The 20188-nt window shown below is 37.6% G+C and overlaps 1 protein-coding gene across 1 annotated transcript; it reads right to left on the bottom strand.

The window, feature by feature from the left end:
• Nucleotides 1-304: 304 nt before the first annotated feature.
• mettl6 (methyltransferase 6, methylcytidine) lies at nt 305-20035 on the bottom strand. The gene is made up of 6 exons (XM_059945370.1): nt 19895-20035; nt 16066-16422; nt 15091-15225; nt 13957-14127; nt 3486-3627; nt 305-1179 (listed from the first exon to the last, which is right to left on the bottom strand). The coding sequence occupies exons 1-6, from the start codon at nt 20024-20026 to the stop codon at nt 1001-1003; spliced, it is 1116 nt and encodes a 371-aa protein (XP_059801353.1). The 5' UTR covers nt 20027-20035; the 3' UTR covers nt 305-1000.
• Nucleotides 20036-20188: the final 153 nt, after the last annotated feature.

The raw sequence follows: 20188 nt of genomic DNA, 5'->3' as shown, positions 1-20188 counted from the left end.
ATGGAAAGTGAAACATTTATGCTTTGGACTGAAGATCCTTTAGCAGAACTAATAAAAAGTCAAAACTTGTCTTAAGTTGCAGGGAAGATGGAGGAGGGATGGAAAGGATACAGGGAATATCTCTGCTAAGGTGAGGACAGGATTGCCCTCTGTATACTCTATATTGTAGAGGTTAACTATAATAGATTGAACTGATGAACTAATAGATTAATACAGCTAACAAGAATATTAGCCTCTAATGTGTTCTATATACGTTATTTATATAGTGAATGCAATTCAGTTTACCTGTATACACATATTCAATAGAAGACAGCCAAGGATATGCAGCATCTGAATTTAAGATTTTAAGTGAATTTAAATACAGATACACACTGCAGTTTTAAGATTTAAAAACAGAAACCAGTAAGTGTAAATTCAATGTCTTTTTGTAATGAACAAATCCTCAAAAATGTAGCATTCATAAAGGATTGAAATACTGTATACTATTTAACAAATATAGTTTATTAAAATAAATGGCAACGAGAACTATGCAAGTTTGTAAAACCTTCAACATTGACACTTTACAAAAGTGAATACAAACAAGGTAGAAATTTCCTAAAATTCCAATCTTGGAATATGCATAATTTTTATTTAAAATATTTTCTTGCAATAGGTACAAGATAACTTCCTCCTATAAATTCATCAAGTGTTGCTTTGAGTCAGGCATTAGAGAAAACACTTCCTTTCCCATAATATTTAGCTGTGTGTGGGAAAAGCATCCTCCCACTCAGTAACATCATTTTTCCAGCAGTACAGCAAAGATCACCAACTCATTCTTGTGTCTTACTTCCGATTTCCCACTGTTGCATTTCACAGTATGTTTGATGCACATGTGACAAATAAAGTTAACCTTCGTAAAATCTTCCTTTTCTTAAAAAGCACCATTTCAGATACAGGTCTGGCATTGTTCGCCTCTCTGCAAAGTTTGTCCGAGTGAACTATCAAGACATCAAAAACAAAATCAACTGACGGAATCACTTGTGTTACATACGCTCAGTGCTCTCTTCGCCTTCTTAAATTTGCATTGAAGAAAAACTCTTGAAACACACAGACCTTCCTTCTTATTAACAGTTTCTCGGAAAACATACTCATTCACCAACACTTCATAGCCAGCAGATGTCAGGAGCTGTGCCACATACTCTGCAGTAAAAAGATACAAAAATGAATGCAGACAATAATGCTTTTTGTTCCACTAATTATATTCCTTTGATGTGTTTAGTGCTTCTTCCTAGTGATGGTTAACATGAAGGGATACCACTTTATTAATTAAGGGATGGCAGTAAGTGCTAAACATCAGGATGTATTTCCATATACTTTTTGAGATTTCCTGGAATATGAGTCCATATTAAGGTTTCTCAGTACCGCTGCTTGCAGATTTGTACCACTACAACAGGGAAAATAAGATGTATGGAGAAATAGTAATAAAGAGCAGGTAAACTGCTTATTGTAAATTGCCCCTAATGCAGGTGAGCACATTATAAAAATAATCAGAGGCGTTTATGGCATGCAAGAGAGAAATGGTCCCAGGGAAATAAGAGGGGGGATGAGATTAATATCAGTGGCACCCACTGTTAAGGAACCCCATAACCCAGGACAGGCCCCTTTCTCATTACTACCATCTAGAAGGTGGTATGGAAGCCTGAAGACACACTCTTAATGTTTCAAAAACAGCTTCTTCCCTTCTGTGATCAGATTTTGAATTGGACGATGAACCTTTGAACAGTATCTCAGTACTTTTCCCTCTCTTTTATTGCACTATGTAATTTAATTTTATATATACATACTTACTATTGTAATTCATAGTTCTTATTATGTGTTACAACATACTGTTGCTGCAAAACAACAAATTTCACAACATATGCCAGTGATATTAAACCTGATTCTGATTCTATACTCTGAGAGTCAGCAAACTTGATGATTAAATGACCTCCTTATACACTGTAAGGAATTATGAGAACACAAATTTGGAACAATGGCAATCACAGGAAGAAAGTGCACAGGCCACATAGACGTCACCTGATGTAAGGATTGAATCCCCACCGCTGGAGTTGTGCAGTGGCAGTACTACCAGCTGTGCCTGCATTTCAGTGTTACTGCAGAAGATAAAACCACATTCTGTAGGCAACATATCTAAATCGATAGAAGATTCCCAGGCTAATAAGAAATAAAGGGCAGCCCAAATATATTTTCTGGTTGAAGCATTAATAAATGTTGTGCCACAGGGATCAGTGTTGGGGCATTAATCTTTTATAATTTAAATAACTGATTTCAAAGTACCAAAGATGTTGTTGCTGATTTGCTGATGAAGGTAAAGATAAATAGGAAGGTAAGTTGTGCAGAGAATATTATGAGACCACAAATGAATACACAGCTAGCCACTGCTGTAGCGGCATCAACACCAGACTTCCAAGGCAAATGATCTTGGGTTCGAATCTGTCCAGCTCCTTCCACACTTTCCATCCCTGCTGGGTTCAGTGTCAAGCTAGCAATTTGGCCTCATAAACAGTCAAATGCCACAGAAACTGCAAAAATGCCACCCAATGAGCAATAGGCATGAAAAGGAACAACAACAAATGAATATAGATACGTTAAATGAAAGGGTGAAGTTCAGGTAAATTAGAGTATAATGTGAGATAGTTTATTTTGGCAAGAGATATAGATAAGAAGCATATTATCCAAATGGTCGGAAATTGTGGAGCTTTAAGATTCTGAGGGATTTGAATGCTTCTAATTCGGACGTCCATACATTCACACAGTTCTTTCTCTAAAGGATATTGTGAATCACACAAATTTTTAAATGATAATCTAATAAATTTATAGTAACTAATATTGACATCAACCTTTTATTCATATTTAATTAACATAATTTAACTTGTGCACCTGCCAAAGCATGAGTTGAATTTATCTATGCATCATTGGTACAGACCTCAGGACTACAACCCAGTAACATTACCACTGTTCTCATTTCATTACAAAATTTCACCCAAATACAAATATTGATGGAAGAAGGTTAAAAAAAAAATTTTCTGACACTCCTAAGAAACTACCCTTTCAGGGTCTCTTGGCTTTCTACAAAATTGTGCCATTGAGTCTGTCAAATGCATGCAAGCTCCATAAGGCCTTGATTTAACAATAACTTCCTTTACGGTAAGGACAACAGTGACAGTGTCACAATTAGGTTCAACTTTCCTGTGACAAAATTCACAATATTTCCAAGGATTTCAGCTGCTGACTACTGTCGGGAAACAGCTGCTGGCAGAACATCTAGTGGCAGGACCAAACATGAAAACCTTCCAGATGAAGAGTTATTTTGGTTGGCACTCAATTGATAGCATATCTTTTAGGGTTAATAATTCCAATAAACTCCAAGTACAGCCTCTATGTAGTTCAAATACAAATGTACTAATTGAAAGTTTCTTGAAAAGAAAACCATTAAACAAACTCACCATCAGAAAAAAAGAAGGATCTGGTTCCGTCTTGTCGAACATAAAAGTTTGGGCCAAGTTTGTGTCCAGATTTGAATCTAAGCATGGCATGATCATATAGTCCATAATCTCTGAATAAGATGCATCCACCTGGTTTTAGTACCTGTCATACACAAGAATCATAGTCACAGTTGCTATACCATTTACCATGAAGTGCTCCCAAGTGAAAAAAGTGTGAATATGTGAGTAATTCACCTGTTACAAAATATTTGGGTACATTCTACCGTAAATTCCGGACTATAAGCCGCTACTTTTTTCCCACGCTTTGAACACTGCAGCAACACTGCGGCCTATACTACGGTGCGGCTAATGCATGTTTTTTTTCATGCCGCCGAAAACATTTTGCCTCGTAACAGTAGACTGTTATGAATCCCGTAACTGGAGAACTTACCAGCAAAGATAGAGAGGTCCGTTGAAGTCTGATGTCACTATTTTCAGACGTTTTATTTATAAAGGGACACAAAAGTAGGGTTAATACATACATTCAGATAGTGCACATCGTCAACACTCAATCTAAAGCGCCGGTATAGTAATAATCATCATTAAGAAGTAAGCTCTGCTGTTGTCTAGGGGTTAATAGATTGTCCTTTGGAAATATAAGTCACTCAGAAAGTCTGCAGGCCTCAGCCCTTTGAAAATCGCTGGGTTTCACGTGGGGCGACCGAGAGAGAGAGATTGGGGGAGAAGAGAAAGAACTTGCCGAGTCTTGATGAATCTTCCGTGAAATCGGGGGAGCGTTGGTTTCCTCGCCCCGATGTTAGTTAAAAGCGGTTTTCTGTGATTCCAGCCACAAATTCCAATCCCGGAATCTAACGCACGTGGCTTCCTTCAGAATGGCTTCCCGCTGCTGCGGGAACACTCTAGTGTCTTCTTGGTGCGTCTGAGGGGGCTGTCCCCCTGAGACTCTCCTTTATACTTCCTCACGGGGTAGCAGGTGTCAATCAGGTTGGGATGATGCAACCAGCCCACCTCGCCTGAGGGCTTTTCACGTGGTCTCCATGAGACAATAGTCGCTGTCGTCTTATTCTGCATCATAGGTGGGACGTGCAATTTGGCATGTTTCTATCTCTCTCGCTTCCTGAGTCTACTGACTCCCCCCCCCCCCCCCCAAACGGGTGCTCTTGCGATTCTCACAAAGGAGGGGGCTGGGATCATAGCAAGACCAATAAAATTGATGAGTAGTTCACAGAGGTCCAATGAAATTGTACGATAAATCAAGCGCACTTTCACAATTAAATTATTGTAAATCAGTCATTTGTGCTCACCCTAATCAACATGGAAAACACTCGAAGAAAAGCATATGATGCAGCTTTTAAGTTAAAGGTTATCAATAACTTTTCCTGGTAGACTGCAGTATATATATTTTTTTTACCAGTCGTTAGGAGATATTGGAATGTTGTTCGTGCACTGTTCAGTAAAAAAGTATACGCAACGTAATTTGTGTGTTACCGATACGTATGTATATTTAAAAGTAGCTGTGTTACAGGCACTGTTCGAAAAAGAGCATTTGCAATATGTATTTGTTTATGTTACCATACGGATTTAATTAAAAGTTAAAAAATCCTCACATGTAATATCTTTCTGTGTAAATATCTCATATTACATCGTGGGACACCTGCGGCTTAAAATCCGGTGCGGCCTGTACAAGTACAAAATTGATTTTCTTTCTAAAATTAGAGCGTGCGGCTTTTAATCAGGTGCGCTCTGTAGTCCGGAATCTACGGTAATTGAAACATTAGGCCTGAAAATATCTAAATCTTTAAAAGTAATACTGTTTATTTTAATGTATATAATGAACTTAATATTTCCATATAGAGCAGCAAAGTTAGTCATTGGTTTCTTTCTTTCTTTCTTTTTAAATCTTTTTATTAATTTTTAAGCAAACATAAATGAAACATGAATACAAAGAGTTTGAGAGTACATAGTTAATAGTATAAGTAGACATTCAAGTATATAATAATCAATATATATAACCTCCCAAACTCATGTATAAATTATAAAATCAGAATCACGTTTATTATCACCGGCATGTGATGTGAAATTTGTTAATTTATGAACAAAAGAAATAAAAAGAAAAAAAAACAAAAAAAAAGAGCAGAAAAAAAAACACTAACCAACATGGGCTGTTGCATAATGTTAGATATATACAGTAGTGCCAATAACTCCGAACCTCCATCCAAATAATTAAGGATAATAAAAGTGAGGTTTAGGAAAAGACAATTTAACTCATATGAAAGTGTTGAATAAATGATCAAGTTTCTTCAAATTTAACTGAAGGATCAAAAACACTTCTAATTTTTTCTAAGCTCAAACAAGAGATAGTTTGAGAAAACACTGAAATATAGTTGGAGGATTAATTTCTTTCTAATTCAATAAAATAGATCTTCTAGCCATTAATGTAACAAATGCAATCATTTGTCAAGATGAAGAGGATAAATGACTATTATCCACCATTGGTAAACCAAAAATTGCAGTAATAGGATGTGGTTGGAAATTGATATTCAGAACTCTTGAAATAATACTGAAAATATCTTTCCAGTAGTTTTGCAAACAAGGGCAAGACCAAAACATATGGGTCAATGAAGCAACATCAGAATGACATGTCACAGGTTGGATTAACATAAGAATAAAATTGAGCAAGTTTATCCTTAGACATATGAGCTCTATGTACAACCTTAAATTGTATTAGGGCATGTTTAGCACAAATAGAGGATGAATTGACTAATAGTAAAATTTTCTCCCACTGCTCAGTGGATACAAGACAATGAAATTCTTCTTCCCATTCCTTCTTAATTTTTTCTGATACTTCTGGCTGTATTTGCATGATCATATTATAAATGACAGCTACTAAACCCTTTTGACAAGGATTCAGAGCTAAAATTCTTTCGGTAATGTCCAATGGACATAGTTTTGGAAAAGACTGTAATTCATTATACAAAAAATTTCTAACTTGCAAATATCTAAAAAAATGAGTTTTAGGTAAATTATATTTATTAGATAGCTGTTCAAAGGACATAAAGCTATCATCCAAAAACAAATCACGAAAACATGTTATACCTTTTGTTTTCCATAAAAGAAAAGCTTGATCCATAAAAGAGGGCCGAAAAAAATAGTTAGATATTATAGGGCATGAACTTATTCAAACCAAAACATTTACGAAATTGAAACCAAATTCGCAATGTATATTTGACTATAGGATTAGTTATTTGCTTGTTCAATTTAGATAAAGAAAAAGGAAGTGAAAATCCCAAAATTGAAAACAATGAGAAGTCTTGTACAGATTTACATTCCAAATTTACCCATTGTGGGCAAGCAGCTATAGTCAATTCTTGTGTCCAAAATATTAAATATCGTATATTAACTGCCCAATAGTAAAATCTCAAGTTTGGCAAAGCCAAACCGCCCTCCTTCTTAGGCTTCTGTAAATATTTTTTGCCTAGTCTAGGGTTTTTATTCTGCCACAGATAAGAAGATATTTTGGAGTCAATAATATCAAAAAAAGATTTAGGAATAAAAATTGGTAATGCTTGAAATAAATATAAGAATTTGGGTAATACCATCATCTTAATAGCATTAATTCGACCAACCAATGACAAAGATAGTGGAGAACACCTGGTAACAAGTTGTTTAATTTTGTCAATTTAAGGTAAAAAATTAGCTTCAAATAAATCTTTATGTTTTTAGTAATTTTAATACCTAAATAAGTAAAATAATCTGTAACAACTTTAAATGGTAAATGTTTATAAATTGGAACTTGCATATTTAATGGAAATAATTCGCTCTTATTAAAATTCAATTTATAACCAGAAAAGTTACTAAACTGAGCAAGCAAGGACGAAATAGCAGGAATAGATCTCTCAGAGTCAGATATGCATAGTAACAAATCATCGGCATATAATGATAACTTATACGTTCCCTCCCCACGAGTAATACCCAAAGGTTCCAAAGCAATGTCAAATAGTAAAGGACTTAAAGGACAACCTTGCCTTGTACCAAGGAATAACTGAAAAAAAGGAGATCTTTGATTATTGGTAAAAACCGAAGCCAAGGGTTTATAGTATATTAATTTAATCCATGATATAAATTTTGAACTAAAATTAAAATGCTGCAAAGTTTTAAATAAATATGGCCATTCAACTCTATCAAATGCTTTTTCAGCATCTAAGGAAATGACACATTCTGGTATTTTGGGTGAAGGAGTATAAATAAAATTAATTAATTTTCTAATGTTAAAAGATGAATAATGTTTTTTTAATAAATCCAGTCTGATCTTCAGAAATGATTCAAGGTAATATATTTTCTAATCTAATAGCCAAAATTTTACTAAAAACCTTAAAATCTGTATTCAGCAAGGATATAGGCCGATAGGATGCACATTCAATAGGGTCTTTATCTTTTTTAAGAATTAAAGAAATAGAGGCTTCATAAAAAGATTGTGGCAATTTGCCTATAATTAACACATCTTTAAAAATTTTACAAAGCCAAGGAGAAAGTATAGAGGAAAAGGATTTTAAAAATTCTGCAGTATAGCCATCTGGACCAGAAGCTTTACTGGAATTCATTGAAAAAATAGCCTTTTTTATTTCAATTTCCTTAAAAATTCATCTATTATAGAAGAATCCTCAACAAATTCTGATTGATATAAGGAATTATAAAAATCTTGAAAGGCTTTATTTATCTCTTTATGGTCAATCGTCAGAGTGCCATCTTGTTTACGAATCCTAGTAATCTGTCGTTTAACCGAAGCAGTTTTCAATTGATTAGCCAATAATTTGCCAGACTTATCTCCATGTACGTAAAACTGGGTTCTAGATTTAATTAACTGATTTTCGATCGAAGAGGATAATAACAAACTATGCTCCATTTGAAGTTCCATTCTTTCTTTATAAAGTTCTTTGCTGGGGGTCACTGAATAAATCTTATCAATTGCTTTGATTTTATCAACCAATGTTAATATTTTAGAATTAGTTCGTTTCCTAACTCAGCAGAGTATGAAACAATCTGTCCACGAATAAATGCTTTAAAAGTGTCCCATAAAATTCCACTAGAGATCTCTGCTGTAGAATTTGTTGAGAAAAACAAATCAATTTGTTGTTTAATAAAATTAACAAAGTCTAAGTCCTGCAATAAAATAGAGTTTAACCTCTAAGATTTAGATTAATAGATAACTTCAAAGGTGCATGGTCAGAAATGGTAATAGAGTCATATTACAGATAACATCTGTAAGTAAACGGTGATCAATGAAAAAGTAATCAATTCTTGAATAATTATGACAAACATGAGAAAAGTATGAAAACTCTTTGTCATTGGGGTGTAAAAAACGCCAAATTTCAAAAATTGCTGAATCAGTCATAAAGGAATTAATAAGAGAGGCTGGTTTATTCGGAAGAACTTGGGTGGGCTTAGATCTATCCATCGAAGGGTTAAACAACAGTTAAAATCCCCACCCATTATCAGCCTGTACTGATTCAAATTAGGAAAGGATGTAAATAGACACTTAAAAAATTCAGGACAATCAGTGTTTGGAGCATAAACATTAACTAAAACTACTTTTTGATTAAAAAGTAGACCAGTAATAAGCAAAAATCTACCTTGTGGGTCTGAAATTGTTTCATGGTGTATAAAGGAGGTTGAAGAATCTATAAAAATGGAAACGCCTCTTACTTTGGCTTGAGAATTCGAGTGACATTGTTGGCCTTTCCAAAACCTAAAAAAGCGTTGACTATCCACCTTCCTTACACGAGTCTCTTGTACAAAGATAACATTAGCATTCATTCTATGGAATACTTTGAATATTTTTTTCCGTTTGATCAGATGATTTAAACCATTAGTATTCCAAGAAACAAAATTAATAACCTTATCCATATTGACAATATTTATTACAATTAACACATAAGGTTTAAAAAAAAAGATGAACTCATGAATCCAGAAGAGGGAAGTAAGTTCAAGGAGGAACCGGAAGTTATGGCACTGCAACCATTTTTGTAGTTTCATATGAGCCCATGAAGCAAAACTAAGAATAAAGCAAGCAAAAAGAAAAGAAAGAAGAAAAATCGCCCTCCCTCCACCCTCAAAACCCCAGGAAAAAAGCCAAAAAGAGGCAAGCAAGCAATCTAACACTAAAATTACCCCCATGTCTCAAGACGGCAACTCAAACAAAAAAAAAAGTTGAATAAAAGATACAAACCACCCATATTAAAAGAAAGGGTTGGTATAACAAAAATTAAAATATAAAATTAGTATTATATATATATATCAAACAAAAGGATTTTTAAAAAAAATTAAAACGATAAAACCCATAAATGAATAATATTGTATTAGTGTTTTAAAAGAAAGCTTTAAACTTATTCAAACACATCAAAACGGATGTGACGTTCCAAGCACTAAGATCTTTCGGGAAGAAGAAACGACATTTTATTTTTTTAAAAATCTTAATATTTAAACGTTAAAAATATAAAAAGTATATACGAACTTAAAAGAAGACCCTAATGAATTACTTTCAAAACTAACAGATTAATAATATGAAAAAATAACAAACTCAGAATAAACCAAAAACGGACTTTTACCATATATAAAAAATACATGTAAGCCATACGTAAAAAAAAACATCATTTTATAAAAGATCCAAATCTATAAACTAATTATTACATTAGTCAACCCGATAAAATGTTATTCTTCAAGAAATCTTTGAGCATCCGCTGGAGATTTGAACAGCCGATAAGTTCCATCTTTGAGAGTAACTCTCAAATGTGCTGGAAATAACAGCGCTTGCTTGTAGCCTTCCTGATGAATTTCCAACAGAACCGATTTAAAAGTCATTCTTGCCCTTAAAACTTCGGGACTGTAGTCTTCCAGAATACGGAATTTAAAATCTTGAAAGCTGATCATACCCTTTTTCCAGGCAGCCCGAATCAAACGCTCTTCAGTATGAGGATAATGGATCTGGAGAATTACTTGTCGTGGTTTCAAACTTGAATCTGAATGAAAACGAGAAATGTGATGTGCACGGTCGATTATTAGAGGGGAATCCAGTACTTCTGAGCCAAAGACATCCATTAAAAATTTGGAGAAAAAACACAGTGAGATCGCCATTCTCAAATTTTTCCGGAATCCCAATTAACCGAAGATTTTGTCTTCAAGAGCAGTTTTCAAGATCAGTGATTTTAGATTTATAACGATCCATCTGTTGAGAAGTTGAAGGTTGCTGTTGTTGCAAAGTTTCAATTATACGATCTCTCTGGCCAGTGGCTTCTTCAAGAATACTTGCTTGTTGTTTTTGTGAATCCAGTGTAAGTGCTTGAAGTTTTGCGTCAAATGTCTTTAAAATTTCATCGAACGTAGAAAGCTTTGCGGTTAATTTACTCTCCAGTTTTCCAAGTCTGTCGTCCATAAGATTCGCAATTGCTTCTAAAGTTAACGAATCTTTCGTCTGTTTTGATTCCTTTGGTTTAGACATTTCAGCGAGTTGAAAATGATTCAAACAGTTGAAAAAAATTTCATATGTTTAAACCCCTTTAGAATAGGTATAAAAAGATCAATTAGGGGGTGTTTGTAGGTTAAAAAAAAGTAAAAGGATTGGAGCAAAGCCTAAAACCGCTTCACTCCATAAGCGCCATCTTGAGACCATTGGTTTCTTCAAGGATACATTAATAATTCTTCCAATTAAAAATAATCTTTCGTGCTGCTATGTTTAAATTATAAAATCAGAATCACGTTTATTATCACCGGCATGTGATGTGAAATTTGTTAATTTAGCAGCAGCAGTTCAATGCAATACATAATCTAGCAGAGAGTTTTTAAAAAAAATAATAAAACATAATAATAAGCAAGTAAATCAGTTATGTATATTGAATAGATTTTAAGAAAACGTGCAAAAACAGAAATACTGCATATTTAAAAGAAGTGAGGTAGTGCCCAAAGCTTCAATGTCCAATTAAGAGTCAGAAGGCAGAGGGGAAGAAGCAATTCCTGAATTGCTGAACATGTGCCTTCAGGCTTCTGTACCTTCCTACCCAAGGGCATGCCATGGGTGCTGGAGGTCTTTAGTAATGGATGCTGTTTTTCTGAGACACTGCTCCCTAAAGATGTACTGGGTACTTTGTAGGCTAGTGCACAAGATGCAGCTGACTAAATTTACAACCTTCTGCAGTTTCTTTTGGTCCTATGCAGAAGCCCCTCCATACCAGATAATGATGCAGCCTGTCAGAATGCTCTGCACGGTACAACTATAGAAGTTTTTGAGATCCTCAGAGATCTTGACACCCAGGAACTTGAAGGTGCTCACTCTCTCCACTTCTGATCCCTCTATGAGGATTGGCATGTGTTCCTTCATCTTTCCCATCCTGAAGTCCACAATCAGCTCTTTCGTCTTACTGACGTTACGTGCCAGATTGTTGCTGTAACACCACTCCACTAGTTGGCATAACTCACTCCAGTATGCCCTCTAATCACCACCTGAGATTCTACCAACAATAGTTGTATCGTCAGCAAATTTATACATGGTATTTGAGCTATGCCTTGCCACACAGTCATGTGTATATAGAGAGTAGAGCAGTGGGCTAAGCACACACCCCTGAGGTGCGCCAGAGTTGACCATCAGCGAGAAGGATATGTTATCACAAATCCGCACAGACTGCGATCTTCCGGTTAGGACATCAAGGATCCAATTGCAGAAGGAGATACAGAGGCCCAGGTTCTGCAACTCCTCAATCAGGATTGTGGGAATGATGGTATTAAATGCTGAGCTATAGTCGATGAACAGCATTCTGCCATAGGTGTTTGTGTTGTCTAGGTGGTCTAAAGCTGTGTGGAGGGCCATTGAGATTGCTTCTGCTGTTGATCTATTACGACGATAGGCAAATTGCAATGGGTCCAGGTCCTTGCTGAGGCGGGAGTTCAGTCTAGTCATAACCAACCTCTTAAAGCATTTCATCATTGTTGATATGAGTGCTACCGGGCAATAGTCATTAAAACAGCCCACATTATTATTCTTAGGCACTGGTATAATTGTTGTCTTTTTGAAGCAAGTGGGAACTTCTGCCGTAGCAGTGAGAGATTGAAAACGTCCTTGAATACTCCCGCTAGTTGGTTGGCACAGGTTTTCAGAGCCTTACCAGGTACTCCATCGGGACTTTCTGCCTTACGAGAGTTCACTCTCTTTAAAAACAGTCTAACATCAGCCTCTGAGACAGAGATCATAGAGTCATCAGGTGCAGCAGGGATCTTCACAGCTGTAGTTGTGTTTTCCCTTTCAAAGCATGCATAGAAGGCGTCGAGTTCATCTGGTAGTGAAGCATTACTGTCATTCATACTATTGGGTTTCACTTCATAGGAAGTAATGTCTTGCAGACCCTGCCAGTGTTCCTGTGCAGTCTCTGCGCAGTCCTGTGATAGCACCTCTAACCTCGTTTGAAATTGTCTCTTCGCCCTTGAAATAGCCTTCCTCAAATTATACCTGGTTTTCTGCTACAGGCCTGGGTTGCCAGTCTTGAATGCCACAGACCAGAATGCCTCCTGGTTCATCCACGGCTTTTGGCTTAGGAATGTACAGTAAGTTTTTGTAGGCACACATCCACACAGGTTTTAAAGAAGTTGGTAACAACTGCAGCATTCTCATCCAGATTCAAAGATGAATCCCTGAATACAGTCCAGTCCACAGATTCAAAGCAGTCTTGTAGGCATTGCTGTGCTTCCCTTGTCAAAATCTTCTTGGTCCACATTGCTGATGTTGCAGTCTTCAGTCTCTGCCTATACTCAGGGAGTAGAAGTACAGCTAGGTGATCAGACTTCCTGAAGTGAGGGCGTGGAATAGCACAGTAGGCATTGATGGTGGTGTAGCAATGGTCCAGTGTGTTGTTTCCTCTGGTATTGCAAGTGATCTGTTGATAGTAAGCGCTTAGTGATTTTTTTCAGACTGGAGAGATGGTGAAGGCATTAGGGTGAACTGTTTTGTGCATGTTGATCCCATTATTCAGATCATCTAAAGCTTGCTTGACATTGGATGAGATGGAATGTAAACTGCTACCAAAATGACCCCACAGAACTCCCATGGAAGCTAAAAAGGACAACACTTTACTGCTAGATATTCCAGGTCTGGTGAGCAGAATTGGGACAGCACTGATATATTTGTGCAAGAAGAGTTGATCATGAGGCATACTCCTCCAATTCTGCTTTAGAAAGACTCTATAGATCTAGACTGACAGTGTATAGTAAACCCGTTGATCTGAATCGCTGCATCCTGAACGGAAGGGGTTAACCAGGATTCCATGAAACAAAGGACAAACTAATTGAGAAAATGTAATAGATTCAGTCCATATATATAAACTGCAAGCTTTAATTTGAATTTTGTCAGTTTGAAAAAGTGACCACTAATATTAATTCTATTATATGCTACAGCAGAATAGAATTAGCTTGTGATTCATTAAGTACTTACTTTATAAATATTTTCCAAGGCCAACTGCATCTTCTCAGGATGAATAGCAGAGAGCACAAAAATCAGCATAACAACATCCACAGAATCAGCAGGCACATTCTCCAGTAAATCATCTTTTGTCAGGTCACACTGAAAGACCTTACATCTTTCAGAGTCATACAAGTGATTTTGCTTTAAAAACAAGAAACATTGCAATAGATGAAAACATTCTGTGACGGATTCTCACATCGATAGTCCTCTATAACATAAACTTGAATCATTATCACAGCTTACATGCTCCTGTCACTTTAAATTACTTCCTATACTGCATAAAATAATTATTGAGTTATAAAATAATTTGAAACAAATGCTTGCCTTAACAAAACAAATAAATACTGTATTCCACTGAAATTTAACTCCATGTCAGAGACATGGGGGGGGGGGGGGGGGGAGACACGATGCAAGCCTATAGAAGTGGGGTGTAGAGGTTTTGCTGGCTGGGTCACGGCAGAACCCATTCTCTTTTTGGCATTATGGGGCTGCAAAGAAAAGAGCCACAAAAACCATCACAGAGGCTGCAGAGCAAGCCTCCACGTGGCTATGAATCAAGAGTTATGACCCATGGACAATGCTGCTGGGACACAAGCCAGGGCCTAATTCACCCTGGGCAGGGGCAACTGGGCAAAGAGTCAGATGTTGAAATAACCCAAAACACCCGATGACCCCAGGTTACATTCTGATGATATAATGATATATCGCAGGGCATCCTAGGATGTATCTCAGTATCATAACAATGTTAGCTGTGGAATTGTGCTATATCCAACATAGAGGTGATGTTTTTTCCATTATAGCACTGAGGGCATTCAGAAGTACTTTAACTGCTTGTACTTTGGTATGCTTTTCATTCTTAGATGTTAACATAACAATGCAAATTGTTTGTTTCTGCTGCTGATTTCAAGGTTCTTATATTTATATTTGCATCAACGTGACTTTTGTGTGCACCATTTATCATCTGTACACTTAGAGTTTATGATCAAGGCTACCTCCATTATATATGTAATACATTTCATTTTAAAGAATTTTGGCAGAAAAGATTATAAAGAAAAAAAGCATTAATACAAAAATCAGAAATATTTATATTAACATTTTAACTACCTTCACGAATTCTACAGCTCGGGGAGAGAAGTCGCAAGCATAAATGAAAACATTTGGATCACACTCTAATAGAGGGAATAGACAGTTTCCAACTCCACAACCTGCTTCCAAGATGGTCAGTTTTTGATGCTCAAGCTGCAAAGGAAAATTTACAGCAGCATTAACGTAACAAAATGATACCGTGAGCTTCACTTAAAAACTGAACACCACCATCAGTGATAGAAGATAGGCTAAGAAAATAGGTGGAATGGTAATGGGCTTTGGCAAGAATGTTTTAGACTAAAAAGTTGAAAGGTGTGAAGGTGACATTGATAAATGAGCAGAAAGGGCAGATGCAGTGGAGAATATGAGGGTTGAGGCATGCTACTCTCAGGGCAGAAGAAAGCATCCTTGGTGCTATCTGAATTGGCCTGAGTGAGCACTTGGAAGATACAAGTGAAGAGTTCATAATAATGTGCATGCACCTTTCTGAATAAATAATAGAGAAACCTCAGTCTCATTTATTGGTAATTACTTAATAAGCACTGAAATAAAAAGTAATGATCAATTTAACAGTGATACAAGTAAATCTCCCATTGTTGGCAGCCATACGAGAAACAACTCATGCTTGCACCAACCTTGCTGGAAACATAATGTAAACAAGGGGGTGGAGCCAAGAAGAAATAGCAATGAAAAAGGGAACAAATGTGAGACTTCAAATTATGCTGGAAATAGCAAGGGATGGGAAAATTATAGAAACCATGGAGAATATACCATTGCTGGAGATTTTTTCTGACTTAAGTAGGGCCATTTGAATGGAAGTGGGAACTAATCCCAGAAGTGTCATTTATCACTTAGTCATTCGTTAGGATTGTTTACCACTACTAAGGCCAGCATTTATTCACTAATCCTAATCGAGTAGCTTGCTAAATCATTTCAAAGGACATCTAAAAGTCAACCAGTTTGCTGACCCATAGCTAGATCGTTGTTACTTACATCTCTACATGCTTTCAGTTCTTCAAACTCCCTGGTTGTCCAATGTCTATCTTTGAAAAAGTTGGTGCTGTTCCTCTTGTAAAACAAATCCCAGTTTTTCTGTGCCTCTCTTTCCAGCTTTTGTTGTTTAAAATCTGACACCAAGCTCTGGTCCTTCATGAGCATTTCCACCTCTGCAGGGGTGAGGATCCTTCCCTTGTTCCCTGTTACAGGTAAAGGAGACTCTGATTCTGAATATGTTACTGTGTTGCTCCGTAGAGTGCATTCATGTATGCCTTCTGTTGCAAGCATTTGACTAGTACATGGATCATTTGTCCCCACATCATAATTCATTGTGTCTTCAATATTCCAGCTGACCTTAAAGCAAAGAGGAAAATTAAACATTGCATCTTAGTTTAAAATTCAAAACTGTATAATTTAAAATCTCTATAGATGTCAACACTGCAAACAAAAGTAACAACAAACACATCTTAAAAATATAAAATTAAAATATATAACAATCTATACATTTCATTGTTACAGGTATTTCTACGTATCAACAAGAGCATCTCCCAAAGAGTAACAAGTTATCCGTCAAGTATCTCTAAGGTTGCAATGATTAATGTTCTGCCACAAACCAGCAACCAGTCCCTACACCTAACAAAGGAACATCAACAGGAGTAGGCCATTTGGCTCCTCATGCAAGCCCAGAAATTCGATAAGATCATGGCTGATCAACACTGTTCCCATATCCATCAATTTCCTTAATACCTGTAATTTTAATACACTTAGCCAGTGAACCTCCAAAGCTTTGATAGAAAATGTCAAAACTTCACTTCCTTCTAAATGAATAACTTGGTTCTTGCCTCAGTCCTGAATGATCAAACCCTTAATTTAAGGCTGTGACCCCTCATTCTAATCACCTCAGCTAAGAGAAACATTATTTCAACCTTATCCTGTTAAGCCCTGGAAGGATTTTGCAAGTTTCAATATGATCACCTCTCATTCTACTGAACCCAGAAGACTGTGTAGGCTCAGTCCAGTTAACCTCTCATCGGACAACTTTCCACCATTTCATGAATCAATTTGGTAAAGTGCTTCATTGTTCCTCAATCGCCAATTCCTTAAGTAAGGAGACGAGGCCCGCACATATCATTCTTTGTGCAATCTCAGTAGGACACAATACAATTAAAGGAGACCATCTATCTATACACTTGTTCCCAAACTCTCCTGCTGTAATTAATATTATCTTGCAGTGGCAGATGTGCCAGGACCCCAAATCCCTCTGCACATCAACAGCCTGCAATTTCATTACCAAAGTGGATGATCTCTGATACTTCCACCTGCACTGCGATGGTTGACTCTGTGGTTAAGAAAGCATTCGGTACATCAATTGTGAGATTGAATTTAAGAGCCGAGAGGTAATGTTGCAGCTATATAGGATGCTGGTCAGACCCCACCTGGAGTACTGTGCTCAGTTCTGGTTGCCTCACTACAGGAAGGATGTGGAGACCATAGAAAGGGTGCAGAGGAGATTTACAAGGATGTTGCCTGGATTGAGGAGCATGCTCTATGAGAATACCATATAACCATATAACAATCACAGCACGGAAACAGGCCATCTTGGCCCTCCTAGTCCGTGCCGAACCCTTAATCTCACCTAGTCCCACCTACCCGCACTCAGCCCATAACCCTCCACTCCTTTCCTGTCCATATACCTATCCAATTTTACCTTAAATGACACAACTGAACTGGCCTCTACTACTTCTACAGGAAGCTCATTCCACACAGCTATCACTCTTTGAGTAAAGAAATACCCCCTCATGTTTCCCTTAAACTTCTGCCCCCTAACTCTCAAATCATGTCCTCTTGTTTGAATCTCCCCTACTCTCAATGGAAACAGCCTATTCACGTCAACTGTGTCTACCCCTCTCAAAATTTTAAATACCTCGATCAAATCCCCCCTCAACCTTCTACGCTCCAATGAATAGAGACCTAACTTGTTCAACCTTTCTCTGTAACTTAAGTGCTGAAACCCAGGTAACATCCTAGTAAATCGTCTCTGCACTCTCTCTAATTTATTGATATCTTTCCTATAATTCGGTGACCAGAACTGCACACAATATTCCAAATTTGGCCTTACCAATGCCTTGTACAACTTTAGCATTACATCCCAACTTCTGTACTCAATGCTTCGATTTATAAAGGCCAGCGTTCCAAAAGCCCTCTTCACCACCCTATCTACATGAGACTCCACTTTCAGGGAACTATGCACAGTTATTCCTAGATCTCTCTGTTCCTCTGCATTCCTCAATGCCCTACCATTTACCCTGTATGTTCTATTTGGATTATTCCTGCCAAAATGTAGAACCTCACACTTCTCAGCATTAAACTGCATCTGCCAACATTCAGCCCATTCTTCTAACCGGCATAAATCTCCCTGCAAGCTTTGAAAATCCACCTCATTATCCACAACACCTCCTACCTTAGTATCATCGGCATACTTACTAATCCAATTTACCACCCCATCATCCAGATCATTTATGTATATTACAAACAACATTGGGCCCAAAACTAGTCACCGGCCTCCATCCCGATAAACAATTATCCACCACTACTCTCTGGCATCTCCCATCTAGCCACTGTTGAATACGTTGAGTAAACTTGGCCTATTTTTCTTGGAGCGACGGACGGTGAGAGGTGACCTGATAGAGGTGTATAAGATGATGAGAGGCACTGATCAAAAGTCAGAGCCTTTTCCCCAGAGCTGAAATTGCTAGCACGAGAGGGCACATTTTTAAGGTGCTTGGAAATAGATACAGAGGAGATGTCAGGGATAAGTTTTTACCCAGAGTGGTGAGTGCGTGGAATGGGCTGCTGGCAGCAGTGGTGGAGGTGGATATGATAGGGTCTTTTAAGAGACTCCTGGACAAGTACATGGATCTTAGTAAAATAGAGGGTTATGGATAACCCTAGGTAATTTCTAAGGTAAGGACATGTTCGGCACAGCTTTGTGGGCCAAAGGGCCTGCATCGTGATGTAGGTTTTCTATGTTCTAATATCTTTAGCCTCTCTGCACCCTCATCTCCACTCATTTTTGTATAATTTACAGGCCTGGATGCAGCCAGAACTCCTAACGATTTTAAGTTTTTACTTTGGATATATTTACTGAATCACTTCATCCAAATCACTGATATTGATAGTAAGCAGCTGCTAAATGATCCATTCAACAGAGCCAGATTTCAGTGTACTTATCAAGAGCATCAGTTATCAATTCTCACATTCCACTCACTACAGGTCAAGCCTAGATGGCAAAGGATAGTCGAATTTGTTCACCAGCTAGAAAATACACAGAATGAAGAATGACCTAATTCTGTTCCTATATCTTATGGTTTTAAGGGAATTACTGGAGCAATCAAAGGAGTCAAAAACTGGGGGGGGGGGGGGGGGGTTGCTCATTAATATATACGTGGTATCCATAAATCAGGCGTTCCTAACACGAAGTGAGCCTGTATGTCATCCGTGGGTATATTTCTTTTATAGACCCCAACATCTCAAAAAATCAATATTATGAGGTTAAGAATCGGACGCATCGCATTAACCTTGTATACATCTGCTTTTAAATGACCATACATAAAGCAGAATGTGCTATTCCTCAAGGCGTCTGACGAGTGCGCCAACAGCCTGCCATTCTGCGAAAGTAAAGCCTGAACAACCAAAAGAGCCAACTACTAAACACAGCCACGTTATTCTTGCCCACACTGAACCAGTATATATGTAGGTCCCGGATCGGCTTCTACAGCCACCTGAGGACTCAACAGTAGACAACCCCTTGGGAAAAAATACTTACTTCAGTGATCAAGGTACCACTAATAGCCGAAGGACTCACTGCGCGCAGATCACGGCTTTGAATGTTCAGGGCTGGACAGAAACGCAAGCCGAAGTCTGTGACACTATGTCCGTGAGAGAGCGAGAAGCGCATTTAAAAACGAAACTCGCCAGGTGCCGAAGCATTCAGCTGGAAACCGTTGCCTGTGCAGGACGGGAGAAGACGGGCCCTCACCTTCGTCGCTCGGCCGTGCCCGCGCTCGCAGGCAGCCGGAAGAGCGCCGGTCCCCCTCCCCCACCCCCGGCTGGCGCATGC

This window comes from Hypanus sabinus, chromosome 20 (assembly GCF_030144855.1).
Source record: "Hypanus sabinus isolate sHypSab1 chromosome 20, sHypSab1.hap1, whole genome shotgun sequence".
Classification (NCBI taxonomy): Eukaryota; Metazoa; Chordata; class Chondrichthyes; order Myliobatiformes; family Dasyatidae; genus Hypanus; species Hypanus sabinus.
This window is presented reverse-complemented; position numbering and strand designations above follow the sequence as displayed.

What these genes read in the sequence shown, in the direction of transcription:
- mettl6 (XM_059945370.1), bottom strand. Translation starts at nt 20,026, where the DNA reads ATGCGCTTCTCGCTCTCTCACGGACATAGTGTCACAGACTTCGGCTTG. An exon ending in CCTTGGAAAATATTTATAAA is followed by an intron (nt 3,628 to 13,956) that starts GTAAGTACTTAA and finishes TGTGTATGACAG; the next exon opens with GTACTAAAACCAGGTGGATG. An exon ending in ATCCTTCTTTTTTTCTGATG is followed by an intron (nt 1,180 to 3,485) that starts GTGAGTTTGTTT and finishes TTTTTACTGCAG; the next exon opens with AGTATGTGGCACAGCTCCTG.